General features: G+C 40.4%; 1 protein-coding gene across 2 annotated transcripts in view; it reads left to right on the plus strand.

Annotated features, from left to right (window-relative positions):
* Positions 1-18,871, plus strand: part of rock1 (Rho-associated, coiled-coil containing protein kinase 1) — a 49,653-nt gene that overhangs the window by 28,631 nt on the left and 2,151 nt on the right. Inside the window, exons 12-33 of one of the 2 annotated variants that reach the window (XM_061796448.1) lie at positions 68-156; positions 1,138-1,186; positions 1,291-1,426; positions 1,520-1,611; positions 2,479-2,725; positions 2,808-2,914; positions 3,706-3,856; positions 5,328-5,488; positions 5,574-5,758; positions 6,434-6,503; positions 6,581-6,684; positions 6,776-6,941; positions 7,014-7,107; positions 8,916-9,004; positions 10,327-10,518; positions 10,604-10,769; positions 13,297-13,367; positions 13,446-13,534; positions 13,621-13,699; positions 14,323-14,581; positions 14,660-14,867; positions 17,393-17,463. In XM_061796448.1, the coding sequence (XP_061652432.1) occupies positions 68-156; positions 1,138-1,186; positions 1,291-1,426; positions 1,520-1,611; positions 2,479-2,725; positions 2,808-2,914; positions 3,706-3,856; positions 5,328-5,488; positions 5,574-5,758; positions 6,434-6,503; positions 6,581-6,684; positions 6,776-6,941; positions 7,014-7,107; positions 8,916-9,004; positions 10,327-10,518; positions 10,604-10,769; positions 13,297-13,367; positions 13,446-13,534; positions 13,621-13,699; positions 14,323-14,581; positions 14,660-14,867; positions 17,393-17,444 (2,856 nt within the window). In that variant the 3' untranslated portion in view covers positions 17,445-17,463. The remainder of the gene's footprint in view (positions 1-67; positions 157-1,137; positions 1,187-1,290; positions 1,427-1,519; positions 1,612-2,478; positions 2,726-2,807; positions 2,915-3,705; positions 3,857-5,327; positions 5,489-5,573; positions 5,759-6,433; positions 6,504-6,580; positions 6,685-6,775; positions 6,942-7,013; positions 7,108-8,915; positions 9,005-10,326; positions 10,519-10,603; positions 10,770-13,296; positions 13,368-13,445; positions 13,535-13,620; positions 13,700-14,322; positions 14,582-14,659; positions 14,868-17,392; positions 17,464-18,871) is intronic. The other variant, XM_061796449.1, reaches the window with a different exon arrangement.

Raw genomic sequence — 18,871 nt, forward strand, 5'->3', positions numbered from 1 at the left:
CATATATGCTTGTGACTTCTTCCGTACTCCAAGTAAAACATTCTATGACGTGTATTTATCCGTTTAGTTGGAGAACCTGCAGAAAAGAGTCTACCAGCTGGAGGAGCAGCTCCACAGCGAGATGCAGTTGAAGGATGAGTTGGAGCAGAAATGCAGGTAAATCATAATGTTTCTCGTCTTGAACCTTGACTTACGAGTGCCCCAAGTTACATGTTTTTTGAATTACAAGCAGTCACTTGGTTTATTGATATAATATTTGATTCATAATGTTACGAGCAAGCTTCAGATATGCGCCGCTCGATTGAAGTGGAGGGGGAAAAAACGGGAGAGCCTCCCAAACACATGCTCACACTGAACTAACCGCATGGTTAACGGCCAACCCGACTGACTCCAGCTCCTGACATCACTCCCTAGGCCACGCCCCTTAAAGACGTCAACACACAAATACTACAGTACATACAGTAATTACAAGTTATAAAAAGTGTATTTCTTTACATTGTCTTATGGTTTATGTGTTTGTATTTTACAATGCATTGCTTTTTGTTCTTCATTGAAAACAACAAAAAATGTGTTTTGGAGCAGATTAATGGCATTTCAATTCATTTGGAAAATTTATTTGAAATATGAGTAAATTTATGAGCTTGGTCACAGAACGAATTCAACTTGTAAGTCAAAGTACCACTGTATTAGCGCTCTGCCTTATAAACTGACACAAGGGGTGTAGTTTAAAAGCTACTAGTGAATCATGACTGCTTAAATCAAATCGGCTTGAAATTGTATAATATGTAATAATATATAATTGTACTCGTGTTTTAGTAGTAGTCTGATGGAAAATAAAATTTTTTGATTGAATTTTGTTGTTCACCCGCGATTATAGTTAGGATAAGCGGTATAGAAAATGGATACAATCCATTTTCTGTCAAAAAGTACCTAGGATTGCTAAATTTAGTTTTTTTGGTATTCAAAATAAAACCTTTTAAAACAATTTTTCTTGTTTACATTTCTTTAACGAGGTGATAATTTTGGTCATGATAAATATAATGACATTTTTATACTGTTTCGTCTCAAGTGATATATTTTAATACAAGTACATTTTTCTGATGGATTTGATGATGAATTTTGCTCTCCCTCCCTTAGGACCTCAAACACCAAAATTGAAAAGATCATAAAAGAGCTGGATGAGGAGGTTAAATCCTGCTATTTTGTCTCTTCACATGCATTTTATCAACAAGACTTGCAATTTTATGGAATTTGTCCTGTGCGTCGTAACCGCGCGTTTGTTTTCTGCAGGCCAACTTGAGGAAGAGCGTAGAGGCGAGCATGTCCCTGCTGGAAAAGGACAAGATCATGCTACAGCACAGATTTACTGAATACCAAAGAAAAGCTGACCAAGAGGCTGAGAAGCGACGCAATTTGGAGAATGAGGGTGAGGACCCCCCCCCAAAAAAGTAGTGCTGTGGAGCGTTGGTTCTGTAGGTAAAATCTTGGGATTTCCCATGACGTATCGTATTCCTTGTAGTTTCGACTCTGAAGGAGCAACTTGAAGAGATGAGGAAGATCAGCCAGAACTCGCAGGCCTCGAATGACAAGATTGCCCAGCTGCAGAGTCAGGTAAGGCACCATCAATGTCCTGCATCCTTCAGTGAACATACCGTATTTCCTCAAAAAATAGTCCCTACTTCAATAGATGATTTAAAAACCTGTTTAAAAAGTTACTGTTATACCTCAGTTCATAGATAAACCGCTATCGTTGAGACATGAACATTTGCACCGATCTGAACTCTATTGCTAGCCAAAACAGCTACCCCGAAGTAGGTAAAGTCTCTCAGTCAGATGAAATAAAGGATGGCGTTTCAGCACATTACAGTATAAGTGAGTTTGTTGTGCAGTAACACTATCATTCATGTAAGGATGTGAAAGGGTTAACTTCTGAGCACGTTACCAAGACACGTAAGAATTAAAGTTCTTACCTCAGATTGTAAACGAGTTCTGTGCACAGTATTAAAGATAATTTTTACAATACTGTACGTAGAGAGAGCGTCTTTAAAGAAGAGTAGTGTTGCGGTAGACTCTGGACATGTAATCGCTCCACAATGTTGTGTGCATCCATGTTTATGTTTTGGGGACTGAGCGACTTACTTGTTCCCACCGATCTGCCTCGTTTGTTGTCGCTTTGCTGCATTTCCCCATATTAAAATCCAGTTTCACTAGAAAAATTGTAATATACCAGTAGTGTTTAATATACAAAAATATGTTTGTAAAAATAATAGCTTCCTTCCATCTGCAGTTGTGTAACTACACAGTTGTGTACACTTGGCACTATTCGCGGAAATAAAGTAAATGTGTGTGCTCAAGCGATATGGAAATAAATAAAATAAAAATAAAAAATATATATATATATATATATATATATATATGTGTATATATAAAAATAAAAAAATAAAAACTATTAAATTTTGTTGTTCGCTGTGGTCCTAGCTGGAGGAGGCCAACGACCTCCTGCGTGCTGAGTCGGACACGGCGGCGAGGCTGCGGAAGAACCACACAGAGGTGGCCAAGTCCATGAGCCAACTGGAGAGCTTGAACCGCGAGCTGCAAGAGCGGAGCCGCGCCGCCGACGGCGAAAAGGCCCAGCTGGAGAAGGAACTCCTGCTGCTCCAGAGCACCTTGGACTCGGAAAGGAGGAACTACAGCCAAGATTCGGAGGAAATCCGTGAGCTGCAAGGTGAGCCGATGAAGCTTCCAATTCTTACTACGCACATGCTTCCAAACTCACAGTAACTTGTCTTGTTTTATTTCCCTCGTAGCGAGGTTGTTGGGGCTGCAGGAGGACAACAAAAACTTGAAGCTCAGCGTCTCCAAAGTGGAGAGTGAACGCAAACAGGCCCAGGAAAGAAGCAATAACTTGGAAAAGGTACACTAGCACAATATGCTGTAGCCTTTTTTTTTTTTTTTTTTTTTTTAACAAAAAAAGGGGGCTATTACGGCAAATAGGAAACAAAAGAAGTCCTGTAACTTCCCGGAACATATACATGGACGTACATTAGCACATTGTGGAGCGATTCTGTGAGGCTAAACATAATTAAAAATGCTGTCTACACAGAACATCTTTAATACTGTACAGCGGATCTGTTTTGCCAAATGCCCAGACTCCACACTTTAATTCAGCTCCATAGATGATGCTGATTCGGTTAGCAATGTGTGAACAGTAGTGCCTCTGAGCTGAAACGACTACAGTTACTGTCTGTTTCTTTTTTTGTCCTGAAGGGAAAGGCGCGGTGTCTATTTAAGGGAGAGGTTTATTTGTATTACGTGAGTAATTGGGGCCATTATTACACAACATTGTGGATTGATCAAATCTACGGGAGCGTTAATCATCAAAGATGTCCCCGTCTCCACCTGACATAAGATCATCTTTAATACTGTGCAGGGAACTCGTTCACAACGTGCAAGAGTCCCCACATTAATTTATATAAGTTTACTGTTTACGTCCCTCTCAGTAGGTGCTGTTTTGGCTAGCGACCAAGTTCATAATGGGCTCAGGTGTTAACATATTAAATGTGTGTGAACGATAGCATCTATGAACAGAGATTGTATTGTATGCATTTGTCTTAAGTGTATTGGGACACAGTAGCTAAAAATGGAAGAATTATGTTGATTTTGTAGTTCCTCGAGTTGATTGTCACGTGTCCTTAACCCACACAGGATAAAAACAACCTGGAGATAGACCTGAACTACAAACTGAAGACCCTGCAGCAGCGACTGGAGCAGGAGCAGACTGAGCACCGGGTGACGCGGGCACAACTGACTGACAAATACGAGTCCATCGAGGAGGCCAAATCAGCCGCTATGAACGGTATGTTGCAGCCTCCTGTTCTCATTATCAGGTTACACACGTACTGATTTTTAACATCTTAACCGGTTTTTAAAATATGACAGACCCACACAGGACGAGGAAAAAATCGAAACGTGTGCTTACGAAGTAGCGACCAATTGTTTGTTATATTAGTATCGACATTTGTAAGTTTCTTACATGTAATTCAATGCCATTATGTGATAGTGTATCTTAGAGAGGTCCAGGTATTTTTTTGTCCACTTGAGGTCACCATCCATACACGCTACACGAACAAATGCCTATTAAAGGTGGGTGTGCTCTGCTTGAGTGATGTGAGCATCAGGCCATGTGGACATGGTGTGAACAGGCAATTTCCTGCCTAATGAATTGCCACTATTCCTCACTGATGGTCCTGGCAATGTAGTCAGCGAAAAGCATTATGGGAACCCTGAATTCATTGCAGTGATGTTTTTAACTAAAGTACTGTAGTTGTAGAAAATCAAGTTAAACGTTGCTCTTTACTTGCATTATTTCCTGTCAATATTGTTATGAGTGTGTGCATTAGCTATGCGTTGGGCTAAGGTTGGTATTTGTGAATTCATTTAAAAAAAAAAAAAAAAAAAAAACTCTTGACTGTTGCTTGTGTTTTAAACGGTGGCGCTCCAGTCATGTTCTTTTGTTTCCTCAAGCAGTTTGGTGACTTACGAAATGTATGAGTTGAGATTACTCTGTAGGGTTTCTTTTTCTGCTATGAATAAGAGCCCAATTAAACTTATGAGTCATTACTGCCACATTAAAATCAAATAGTTAATAAAGCTGTTTCAGAAATATGCAGGTAAGTAACTGCAATACACTACAAAAAATAAATCCACAATGCACTGAATCCACAGCAAGTGAATCGCAATATAGCGATGGATGACTATTGTGTGGTGTAGACGAGATGACCAACAACTAAGGAGTGGAAGAAGAAATTAAAGCTAGGCTTAGTTAGCTTGTCTGGAATTATGGTTGAAAACTCTCCTCGTCATTTTTGTTGTGATAAATGACTTGTGAGACACGTTATACATTCACCTCACCAGTTGCTCCTGTAATTGTGTCCGTCAACAGCACGCGATTCAGGTCGCTTTATAATTGGATATCATTCCGTTTCATGGTACAATAACAGAGTCTGTGCCTTGGCCCAACTCGGTGTTGACCACACACACAAGGATTTGTGTAAATAATTGCTGTCTTAACATTTACGATTGTCACTGCGACTGTTTTCAGTGCAGATTGGGGAGGAAAACTCACTCTTAACATCCCATACCTCAGGATAGATGCTCAGGATAATCTTTTAGAGACATCCAACATCATTTGTTAACTTTGATCGGAAGAGAGAGAGAGAAAAAAGTTCAAAATAGGCCCAAATATTGGTATGTGTTTACCCCACTATAGAGGATGTACTCTACCATCCGTCTGTTTTTGTAATCACGTAAATGTGCTTCCACCACAGCTGTTCAAGTGAAGATGTCGGAGGAGAACGGTGCGAGGATGCGAGCGGAAAGCCGAGTGGTGGAGGTTGAGAAGCAGTGCTCCATGCTAGAATTTGACCTCAAGCAGTCGGTGCAGAAGATGGAGCAGCTGATGAAGCAGAAGGAAAGGCTGGAGGATGACGTGAGTTGAATGCTTTCCGCACAGACACATTTTCAATGAGTCACAACATCCTTTTTAAAAGTCACATACCTTCTTGGTGCTCCAGGTGAAAAATCTGAGGATACAGGTGGAGCAGGAGTCTAGCAAGCGCGTACTGGCACAGAACGAGCTGAAGAGCCGAATGCAGGAGGTGGATCGGCTCCGGTGTTCGGAGAAGCAACTCAAGCAGGAGATTAATACGGCGCTGGAGAGTAAACGCTCACTTGAGTTTCAACTGGCGCAGCTGACAAAGTGAGTCCTCCGGAAGCCACACTGTAGAATAGAATGCCTTGGTGGAGGTAATAATGCTGCATTCATCTAGCTTGTTCACATTAGGATTGGCTGGACCCTCTTTTAGCTGGTTTAGCGTGAAAGATGGGGATAGACCCTTGACTGGTCGCCAGCCATTTGCGGGGAACATATAGACAAACAAGCCTTTACACTCACATTCACACCTATGAACAATTCAGAGTCATCGCTGAATTGTTTGTTTTGGTGTTTGGAATGTGTGGGGAAGGTGGAGAAAACCAACGCAAGCACGAGGAGAACTCCACTTGGGAGGGCCAGAGCAGAGATGCCAATCCTAGAATTGTGAGGCTAACGACATGTCCACTGTGGTGCCACAATGGACTATGTTGTAGTTTATTTGCTATTCCTATTTTCTCATATTGGTGCCCTCGCTGTAATGCTCTTTGCAGGTCAAGCTGCTATTTCCAAATAAGTGCTATTATTCCGGTTTATAGTGCAGCAACTGCGCCAAAGCTGATCTGCGACAGTGTTTACTGGGATTAGACGTTAATCTGACTGCCATTTATTCAATGCTAATCCCTTAGCTGCCTGTGATGACAGCCATATTTTGCTTCTTCTTTGCTCTTCTTCCAATGGGGGACAAGTGGGTGAAAATGATTTGTTTGATGTGTTTACCAGGCAATACAGAGGCAATGAAGGACAGATGAGGGAACTTCAGGACCAGCTCGAGGCTGAACAGTATTTTTCTGTGAATATCATATCCCTCTGACCTCCTGGCACTGGAGACAGTATGCAGACTAAACTTATTTTTGTCTTTCCCCCCAGACGCTTTACAAAACTCAGGTCAAAGAGCTCAAAGAGGAAATAGAAGAAAGGAACAGGCAGGTACAAGAAGCTCATAAAAAGGTGCAGGAGCTGTGTAGTGAAAGGTAAGAGCGCGTCGCCATACCCTGTCGTCACTACCTCCGCCGTGCATAAATGCCTCATAATAACATTTAATTGCTTCTTTCCCACACAAAGGGAGTCCCTGTCTGCCCAGCTGGATCTGACTGTGACAAAGGCGGAGTCGGAGCAGCTGGCGCGGGCGCTGCAGGAGGAGCAGTACTTTGAGCTCAGCCAAGAAAGCAAGAAGACGGTCACCAGGCACAAGCAGGAGCTCGTGGATAAGGAGGCCACTATTGCACAAGTAAGCAAAACCCAATATTATTTTACATTGTCTTTTGCAGGAAATGTTATTTATAATTTCATTTCTCTGCAGCTTGAGGAGTCCTATAAAACTCTGACCAAAGATGTGGAGAGTCTCGCCAAAGAGAAGGCAGAGTTGAGCGAGAGGATTCACACTCAGGAGGAAGGTACTTATATTCTATTTTTTAAACCGCATGTCCTTAAGTCTTAAAGAAAATATGTTATAAATCTTTGTACAATTTGAAACAGTTCCAATGTGTCTTTAATAAATCTCTCTGACATTATTCAGTCAAAATACACAACAGATAATGAACTACAGTACACTTACCATCCACTTGTAACACTCTGGTTGAAATCACACCGCTTTGGGCGGAAGTTCTGTGCCAACTTGGTGACTTTTGAAACATCCCTAAGTAGTGATGCACCGACTATTCAGTCACCGAAAATCTTCGGGCGAAATTTGGTCAAGTGCATTTTCGGTTTTCATACGAAACAAAAAGGTGGAGCAACGATATAATGATCTAAGCAAAAACTGCGGCCAGCGTGCACTTCTCTGGATCAAGCTCGGAGGGTCCACCATTGAGGTGGTGTGCTCCGTGGGCATCTCAGTCTTGCTATTAGTGGCTACGACGGTCTTTCCATGTTCTGACCAATAATCATGTGAGTTGCTGTACCAAACGTGGCGTTCAATAGAACCATGCCAAGTTTGGTTTGCCACACACAGCACATTAGCAGCCGCACGCCACAGATGCTAATATTTGTAACCTACTGCTGCAGCTGTGGGAGAGCGCTAGGAAAAAAAATCGACGGGAGACAGCCCAAGCCTCAACGGATGACATGGTTGACAAGAAAGGATCGTAAAGTTTGGCAGTGTGGATTTCATTTGGTTTGATAAAGTTTAACAAGAAACAGCAGAAACAAATTGTGGTTTTCGTGAGGTCAGTACACAGTTATAGCCATAAATGCAATTTTACTAATAATTGACATAATAATTTATTCCGCAGTTTCGGTTTTTGGCCTTCGAGTCCTCACTCTCGGTTTTCAGTTTTGGCCTAGGATTTTTATTTCGGTGCATCATTACCCTCAAGTGACTTTCTCTTTTTTTCTTAAGCGATTAAAAACAATTCTAGTGCCTTTTTGTGGTGTCATTGGAGACTTCTGGAATCTCTGAGCTCCAAAGCAGGCCTCTCATGTCCAGACCTCGAATGAATGGCGCATGTGCAAAACCATCGCTGGCTACTTTAACCATGTACATTTATTTATATTGTTGTTTAATTTCACACTTCGTGTGGGTAGACACTCCAGCGACTCAACTCTTTATCCCAGCAATTAAAAAGCACATTTTCTATATGTCCCCGTTAAATTTGAGTTTTCAAATGTAAGGCTTTAATTTTCCTTAATTATATTTAATCCTTCAATCCACTCTTTAAAATCACACATTGTTGTCCAACTGTACACATCCGTTTGACAAGAACAAACAATGACTCAATTTTTTACTTTAGTGTAGATAATCTTTAGTTTCATAGCTGTTTTATATAAAATATCAAAACCATGAACAGTATATTTTTACTGCACTTGTAGTGGCATCATATAGAAAATGAAAGGCTTAAATTTTAAACAAAGTGTCGTTTTTAAAGTAATTTGGTTTAAACCTGCAGATAACCTGTTAGTAGGCTTGTAACTGTACATACCTTGGTTTTAAGGTCACGTTTTGGTTCACGTTTGGTACAGTAAGGGAACAAAATGCAAAACATAAAAGTGCTTATCTTTTGTGTAAACAGGAACTGATTTTATGACATTTAATATTAAACCGCAAATTGCTAACAATAAATTCTCCAAGAAATGAGAGACAAGTTCAACTGTAACCATTTGAACAGTATTAATTTATTATGCTATAAAACACGAATGGCGCGAATGTTCTATACTGACAAATTCCAAATATGTATACACGTACCACCTTCTTTACTTTTATTAGAGTATGCTGCTCAAAAGGAAGAGATTACAAATTCAATCAAGGCCAACTATGAGAAGGTCCTCAACACAGAGCGCACGCTAAAGACCCAGGTAAGCATGCATCTTTTTTATGCGGGGTACACGCATACTGATTTTTAACATATTAAACAATTTTTTTTATGCAAACACTCAACGCAACCTGTTGCTCCCTTATTTGTGATCCTGTAGATTCAGGTCGATCCTAAAGTGGGGCAGCTGAATTCAGTGTTGACCTCACACACAAAGATTTGTGATCATAAATTTTGAATAGGTTTCATATTTTACAGTTGTTGTACCGGACGGTTTTCTGAAAAGATCGGGGAGGAAAAAAGTCACTCTTAACACACCCCACAGCACAGGATGATCACTCAGGATAATTTCAGGGACGTCCGAATTGGGAGTTTGATCGGGTGGGGACAATGCTCAAATTCGGCCCAGTTGTCAGTGTGTGTGTGTGTGTGTGTGTGTGTGTGTGTGTGTGTGTGTGTGTGTGTGTGTGTGTGTGTGTGTGTGTGTGTGTGTGTGTGTGTGTATATATACACCCGATTACCACAATTTGTCGTGTATAATCCGCAACCCATGTGTAATACGCACCCCCAATGTTGACCAAAATTCTGGGAAACCCTTCTACCTATGTATAATGCATTTTTACAATGCATAATTTTGCTTCTACACATATGATCAAAACATGAAGTATTATCTGTATTTTGTAAAAAATAATAATAATAATAATAAATAAATTCAAGGAATTCTGAAGTTAAGCACTTGAGCATGTAATCCTTTTTTTAATTTACATGCTCTTATTTTTAACAGCCTTGCTTTTATTTAGTAAATTAGAAAACACACAGTTGTGCTCATATGCTTGATTACCGTGGCAGAATTTGGCTACAATTCTTAAAAGAAAACATGAAGGACCAGGCGAAACACATTTAATTTTATTTTAATGGGATTCAAATTAAACGGTCAAGCATTTCAGAAAAACATTATCATTAAACAAAACAAAGAAAGTAATGATGGTTGTTGTTCAGTCATCAGTCATAAAAAAACAATATTTCACAAATTCTGCCATTGTATGTAAACTTATGAGCATAACTGTACATATACCCTGTCATATTGGAATGAAAGTGTGGGCTACACCTTTTTTATAACCACTAGGTGGCAGTGGCATTTTGGAATGAAAGTGTACAGTTTTTCCATAACCACTAGATGGCGGCATAGATTTATAAAATGCGAAGGTTTTTTCCATTTGCCCCTATACCCATGTATAATGCGCCGTATTGACTTTTGACAATTTTTGGGGGAGAAAAATGCGCATTACACACGAGAAATTACGGTAATCCAAATGCAATCATTTGGGAATTCCCTACCTGTTTTCTGGCCTCATAATCCATCAGGCGGTAAACAAGCTGGCAGAGATCATGAACCGCAAGGACATGAAGCTGGACCAGAAGAAGAAGGGCAGCACGGCTGACCTACGCAAGAAGGAGAAGGAGAACCGCAAGCTGCAGCTGGAGCTCAACCAGGAGAAGGAGAAGTTCAACCACATGGCCATCAAGTATCAGAAGGAGCTGAGCGAGATGCAGGCAGTGAGTTCATGATTTGTTTGCATTATTGCTTTTAAGACAATAACAGAACGGTATTATAGAAGTCCGCCGTCACTCTCCCCCACAGCAACTGGCCGAGGAGTGCACGTATCGTAACGAGCTCCAGATGCAGCTGGACAGCAAGGAGAGCGACATCGAGCAGCTGCGCGAGAAGCTGAACGACCTGCAGCAGCGCATGGACAACTCCAGCATCACCAGCTTGCTGACTGATGAGACGGACAGCAACATCGCCGGTAAGTACGCGCTCCGACAAGCCACCTGGAGTCTGCTACTGCTAACCACAAAAGTCGAGTAGCTCAAAACTGCGCTAGGTTTTTGACAGTGGTTCTTTGAATTTGACCTGGCTTTTTGTGGACATTACTCTTTCACAAGTGTGTCAGTGATGATAAATAAATGAGGAAACAGTAAAGCCAGTGATAGAGCTAAAACAGGAACTTGTTGCCAAAAGCTGTACTCTTCAAAGTTTGGGTTCGCTTTGTTGGTTTTTGGTTTTACTTTTACTTACTTGTAAAAATTCTTTTGTGCTTACGGTAGGATTACCTATGCTAAATGTGCTAAAGCGTTGCTTAAAACAGTCCAGTATTTTCAGTTTTATGATGAATAAAATCATTTCCTTAATTTCAAAAATGAATTTGAAGTTGCACGGTGAGCTAGCGACTAGCCTTTCTGCTTCACTGTTCTGAGGTTCAGGGTTTGAATCTTGGCTCTGGCCTTCCTATGTGGACTTTACATATTCTCGCTGTGCTTGAGTGGGTTTTCTCCGAGTATTCCGGCATCCTCCCTTATGCCTAAAACAGGCACGACAGGTTAATTGAACGCTCTAAATTGTCCACAGGCGTGAATGTGAGTGTGAATGGTCGTTTGTCCATATATATGTCGATATGATTGGCTGCTGACCAGTCCTGGGTGTATCCCGCCTCTCTCCAAAAGTCAGCTGGGATAGGCTCCAGCTCACCTGCAAACCCCTAATGAGGACTGGGGGCTATAGAAAATTGATGGATGGAATTTGAAATCTCCAAATTTAGTAAAACTAAAACCACCTCACCTTTTGAAGACGCCCAGTGGACATAATTCTCTGGTCATTTCTATGCTTGTCATTAGCAGTTATGTGTTCAGCTACATGCTGTTTAAGTTAGCATCTGCTCATTTTTACTGAGCAGCCAAACATGATAAGACATCCCCCCCGGTCCAAGGTTTTCATCACACTTTTCTTCTTTGCTATCACTTGTTACCCTTCTGTGATGGTATCACACAAAAAGTCAAAATTAAGTTTATCTTCCTCATTGAGCTCTAGTCTCGCCATTTACTGAAATCACTCAAGTTCCACTATATATAAGGCATATTGTATGTAAAGATATATTTTTGTATTGAACAGTGGGTTTAGATTGGACAATAAAAAGTGACAGTTTCTGTACTTGCTACTTTCCAGTATGTTATTTTTTCCACCAGCATAATGAGCGTCGACAGATTCCGTGTCAGTTTTCCTTGAAATGATGCCTGTGGTTAAATCCATCTCTCTCCATTTCCCCTTCACGTCTAGTCCTCGCTCTTCCTCTCTTTGTAACTTCTATTCCTTTCCCTCTGTGAGTAACCGAGCGGACGAGCTCCCCCTTTTGCCTGGCCTGTACGTGCTGCAGCTGTTGTTCTGTTGTGGTGCTCTTTCGTTGGTTTCTTTTTTAGTGCTCTTTAGACACCTTTTAAGTGAATCCTGATGATAAAAGTGTGGAGAAAAAGTTTCTGAGTAGGCTAAAATAAGTGGGATGGTTCCTGTAAGTGATGGTCACCCTGATTTTTTTCAAATCGAGCCCCCTGGATCATAAGGCTTAATGTATATTAATTTTGTTTTCATTTTTATTTTATTTTTTATTTTATTTTTTTTAAATCAAATTCACTATGTTCTTCAAACACTTAACACTTTATTTTCTGTTGGCATGCTCAAACAGAAATGCTGCTTGGACTGGAAGAGCTCTCTCACAAAAACACAATGCACCTCACATTTCGGCTGGATTTACACTGTAGGTCCAAGTGCCAAATTCCTATTTAATGTTGCCTGGATTCACTTCTTTTGACTGTCTATTTCCATGTACATTTCAAGTCACACACATCCGAAGATCTGTATCAATTCGCATGTGCAGACACTTCCACAACATGGAAGTAAACAATACTACATAAATATTAAATGTTCATGCATAGCGTTGAGTTGGCCTGGGCTCACTCTTTCCCCCACTGATTTGAATGAGGGTAACTTTCACATGTCTGCAATTATTTTGCTTCTTTAACGATGGACACACCATATTTTATTTACCTTGCCATGATGCATATCCCAATTGTGTCACTTGAGAGCAAAACATCTAAATGATGTTACTTGAACCGTTCACTGTAAATCCAGCCATAGTCCTGTTGGTCTCCTCTTCCGCTCGCGCCGTTTCAACTGCATGCACCTCCACACCGTTAGGGTTTGTAATTCACAGCTTGAGTGATCAAGCCGGTCAAGGCAAATTGTGTACTCATGATGACAAAACCAGCCACTGTAGCTTTTGTAATTTGACATGCTATATTTCTTAACGTGTCTATTGTCCTCTTGCATGGAGTCTCTTAACTCCTCACTAGTTGCTTCCTTAAGTGGTGAAAAGCTGGCACTTTATTAACTTTTTTTCATTTCTTCCACCCAAGTTGAGTTTTGCATGGCCTGCTTCAACATTGCCTGTTAATCCGCACGTTTTGGTGTGTAACTTTGTCCCATCTCTGCTACTTTTACAGAATCCAGACTGGAGGGCTGGTTGTCCATTCCTAACCGCACGAATATAAAGCGATACGGATGGAAAAAGCAGGTATTTGTACTCGCGCAGCCGCCCAAGAGAGGTTCCCGTCCGGCTCAGTCTCATTTCCTGGTCAATGTTGTGTTACAGTATGTTGTGGTGAGCAGCAAGAAGATTTTGTTTTATAATGACGAGCAAGATAAGGAGCAGTCCAACCCTTCCATGGTACTAGATATCGAGTGAGTCAACTTGAAAGTAGCCATCCAAACGTACGTAGAATGTTTATAGTCGTTTGGAGTTCTGATTGCTCGCTGTTTCCGTCCAGCAAACTGTTTCATGTGAGACCAGTGACACAAGGAGACGTGTACCGAGCTGAGACTGAAGAAATTCCAAGAATATTCCAGGTAGGAGGGGCCCGTGTCTTGAGTAAGGAAAAACCTTTTTTCAGCCTAATGTCTGATGAGAACCTTACTGATATTTTTTAGCAAGGGGGACTTTGCAATGTAAAAACTACAATGTTTGAATATAGCCTCACTTTATTAATCCAATTTTTAAATTCACATTTTTTTCCCCCCTCATACACTCACTAAAAATGACCTGGAGCACATGAGTCGTTTTAAAGGTTATCCCAAAGGTTATCCCACCCTTGCCTTACCCTGACTATGGTCCACTTTCAGATTCTGTATGCCAGCAAGAGCACATTTACGGTCTATTGTATTATATAAATGTTTTTTTTTTTTTTTATATATAAAATACCATTTTAATTTATTTATAAATGTATGCATAAAATGTAAAATCATATTTTGTTACTGTTTAATTAGGCATTTATTAATTAGGATCCCTTAAAATGACTATGGACCTTGGCTTTCAGGTCCTTTATGCGAATATTATTAACAATTATTTATGCATTACTAAAGTACACATTTATTTTATAATTGTTGTATTTTACTGTCATATTACTTTCTTTGTTATTTATATTTATGATGTAATATCTCATTCCCTAAACGTGACTATGGCTCGCTTTCAGATCCTGTACGCCAACGAGGGCGAATGCAGGAAGGAGGCCGACATGGAGACGGTCCCTCAGGGGGACAAGAACTGCCTGCCGCACAAAGGCCACGAGTTCATCCCTACCCTGTACCATTTCCCCTCCAACTGCGAGGCATGCTCCAAGCCCCTATGGCACGTCTTCAAGCCACCGCCGGCGCTCGAGTGCCGCCGCTGCCACGTGAAGTGCCACAAGGACCACCTGGACAAGAAGGAGGACGTCATCGCTCCTTGCAAAGGTACAGTTGTGGGTCTTCATTCCGCAAACATTTCCTGTGCGAGTCCATAATAAACTGAAACATTTTGGGGTTTCGCAGTAAACTACGACGTGACCTCAGCCCGGGACATGCTCCTGCTTGCTCTGACGCAAGATGAGCAGAAAAAGTGGATTGGCCATCTTGGAAAGAAGATCCCCAAAACCCCGCCGAGCACGTTTTCAAGAGCCTCGCCTCGCTCCATGTCCACTCGCCCCGGACCCAACCAGTCCTTCCGCAAAAACCCTAAAAGCAATACAGCGAAACTGAGGTAATGTCAGAATAGTTTTGTTAAGATTAATCCTCTGAACCCCAAACAATGTTACCAAATTGTACCAGAACGTCTAGTGACATAAATTCGGTACGGTATTTCCTCATATAGTGTCTGGGAGAGTTTACGTATTTACTCAACCACAAAGAAGCATGTGTCAGATCGTTCTTTTATTTTCCTAGTCCCTAACGCCGTTATCTGTAAACCCCACTGTAAATGTCAGATTTATAGATACCATGTCATATTTATGGTGTGTGCTATCAAGACACATTGGCATGGCGCCGGTTTATTTTATTTTTTTTGTCGTTATATTGAATAGAATTATTTCTTTTATCATTTACCCCCACAAATAAATTGATCCCTAATTATTTCTATAGGCAATGTTTAAAAGCCATTTTTGCTCTTTCTCTGTAAATATCACAGTGAATTGTCAGCTTTACAGATGCCATGCCTGCTGTGTTACAGCAACTCATGCTGCTGTCTGTCATAGTAAAGCCTGATGGGGGAAAAAAGGAGACGTCTATTTGAGGGGAGACATTTATTTCCTGAAGTCGACTTACATAAATTGGAGCTTCGTTTCCTATTTGAAGGGAGGCCACTGTTTAAGTAAATAAGGGATCATACTATCAAAATGAATAACTATCACTGAAAAAAATTATTTGCTCTTGTTTTTAGTTACTATACTTTACTAAATCATTTCAAACCTGCCACAGAGTGGCCAGAGAAGTTTATTTTCTCAACTATTGCATCTACAACTCCAATGAAGTTGGGACGTTGTGTTAAACCTAAATAAAAACAGTTTTGCAAATCATGTTCAACCTATATTTAATTGAATGAACTACAAAGACTAGATATTTAATGTTCAAACTGATAAGCTATTGTTTTTAGCAAATAATCATTAACTTAGAACTTTATGGCTGCAACACGTTCCAAAAAAGCTGGGACAGGTGGCAAAAAAGTTGAGGAATGCTCATCAAACACCTTTTTGGAACATCCCACAGGTGAACAGGCTAATTGGGAACAGGTGGGTGCCATGATTAGGTATAAAAGGAGCTTCCCTGAATTGCTCAGCCATTCACAAGCAAAGATGGGGCGAAGTTCACCTCTTTGTGAACAAGTGCGTGAGAAAATTGTCAAACAGTTTAAGGACAATGTTCCTCAACGTATATACCGGTACTCGCTGGCATTGGCATGTATGTCACCACTTCGCAACCTGTCAAAAATACCAATTACTACTTTCCCATTTGCCATTTTACTACATTTTTGACTAAGTGATACATTAATACTCTTTTTCATATCTCAAACAACGCTTAAGTACTGTAATTCCGCGTGTATAATGCGTAATTTTACCCCCCAAAAAATTGTCAAAAGTCACTATACATAGGTATCGGGGCAAATGAAAAAAACTTTCATATTTTATAAATGTATGCCGCCATCTTGTGGTTATGAAAAAGCTGTACACTTTTATTCCAAAATGCCACCGCCACCTATTGGTTATAAAAATGGTGAAGCCTACACTTACATTCCAATATGACAGGACTGCATATATGTACATTTGTGCTAAGTTTACATACCCTGGCAGAATTTGACTTTTTTTTTTAAATATGACTGATGACTGAACAACAACCATCATTAATTTCTTCAAGGTTATGTTATGTTTAATGATAATTCTTTTCTGAAATGCTTGACCGTTTAATTTTAATCCCATTAAAATCAAATTCAATGTGTTTCGCCTGGTCCATGTTTTCTTTGAAGAATTGTACCCATCTTACAAATTCTGCCAGGGTAATCAAACATATGAGCACAACTGTGTGTTTTCTAATTTACTAAATAAAAGTAGGGCTGTGAATTTCAAAATAAGAGCAAGTAAATTAAAAATAGGATTAAGTGTTCAAACCAAGTGCTTAATTATTTGAAAAAAAAAAAAAAACATAACAAAATACAGATACTTCATGTTTTGATCATGTGGGTAGAAGCAAAATCATGCATTGTGAAAAATGCATTATACATAGGTAGAAGGGTTTTCCAGAATTTTGAGGTCAATTTAGGGGGGTGCGTATTATACATGGTGTGCATTATACACGAGAAATTATGGTATTAGTATTATTCGCCACTTACTGTACATTTTTATAGTTCTTGAGTCCCTTAAACGGGCTTTTATTCTTTTATTTTTTATTCTTAATTTCGTTATTATTATTAATGCTGTCATTATTATCATTATTACTATTGCTATTATTATTGTATCACCAAAATGAATCATTGCAGCTAAAGAATAAGTACCTAACAATTTGTACAGTGTGCTTAAAGATGGTCAGAAAATGTTAAGATCTACTATACAGCGCAAGCTGTTGCTAAATCCTTTGAAACCTACTGCAGAGGATTCATGTTGTCTTCCCGTATATGCATTGAATGTCTGATGAAGTGAGCGTGCCAACTGCCATGTCTTTTTCCTCGCGCGATGGGCTGTGATGAAGTGCTGGAGTCAAGTCACGTGACCTGCTTGCTGTCTGTCTCCTGTGTTGTAGCCGAGCGCACTCCAGCTTCCACGCGGCAGACACAACATCCAGCACTTGTTGACAGGAGATGCTTCGCAAAAGTGTGGATGCGTTTTTTTGTTTTTGTTTTTCAAGACTATGTATTACTGTTATCATCATTATTAACTGGGTGTTTCTAACATGAGACACTTGGTGCTCACTTGGTTGGTTGGTCAGTTGGTTGATACCTTCAGTTCACATGTGGGATTTTTCTGCTATTGACACCAAGGTTGGATTTACAGTGCCGGACCAAGTGCCCAAATCTGATTCAATGCCTATATCTATTTTGTAAATATAATTCTATTTCCATGTACATTGCAAGTGACACATGACTTTTTTTACACCTGAACACATGAAACAACCCGCATGCGCAGACGTGCCTTACTTGTGAATAATTCCACAAATGTAAACACCTGGCCAGGACAATACGGAACTAAAAGATGCAGCACATAAATAATACAAATGTTAAACTTTACTTGGCCCGGGCTGATTCTTCCCCTCTCTGATTTAAATGGGAGTAACGTCCTCATTACTCCACTGACTTCACTCACCATTGAGCCAATTATTTTGCCCTTTTAATAATGGACCCACTTCGAATGTAACATCCATCAATTTTCTGTAGCGCTTGTGCTCAGTAAGGTTGTGGGTGAGCTGGATCCCATCCCAAATACACCTGGGAACTGGTTGCCAGCCAGTCACAGGGCACATACAGAAAACAATTCACATTATCCTGATTTACATGGAGCCTAATATTCTGATTAGAAGCCCACACTGAATAAAAATGCTCCATGAACACCTCAATCAGAAACAGGCCAGTTTCACTTTCACAAGGGTAGTCTCTTCTTCCCTAAACCGGTCGAAAGTAAATATTTTTCATGTAAACGGGGACTCGAAATGCTGTCAGGTTGCGTTCTGTCTGCGCATACTATGTCTTGATGTATTACCGCAATGACGTCATCGTTTACCCACTCAGCGCACGCACTGTGCTTATGTGTGTGGGAGCCCGGAGGAGGACTTGGAAAAGAATAAAACGGGACAAAAAAGATCCAAGAAAGGACCTGTGCGTCACACTCGCCCGGCCGGTTTGCATGTCGTACCTCTTTAAATCGGCTGTTCTGATTAAATTTAGTGGCACATGTAAAAACTAGATTGGAATAGATCGCGTCATGTTAAACAGTTGACCTGAGATCTTCAGTTGAAATGATTTCAATCAGAATGAAAACAAGTCTGCATGTAAACTCAGCTATTGACAACTATGAGTAGTCATCAGTGACCCTAACAAGCATTTTTGGGGGGATTGTGGGAGAAAGCCGAAGTACCTGGAGAAAACGCGTTTCAAGCACAAGGATATCATTCAAACTCCACACTGGAGGCCTTGAGCGGAGATTTGAACCCTGAACCTCAGAATTGTGAGGCAGATGTGTCAACCACTAGTTCACTCCGCTCCCCCTAATGTAGCATGTTTAGATG

This window comes from Phyllopteryx taeniolatus, chromosome 14 (genome assembly GCF_024500385.1).
Source record: "Phyllopteryx taeniolatus isolate TA_2022b chromosome 14, UOR_Ptae_1.2, whole genome shotgun sequence".
Lineage (NCBI taxonomy): Eukaryota > Metazoa > Chordata > Actinopteri > Syngnathiformes > Syngnathidae > Phyllopteryx > Phyllopteryx taeniolatus.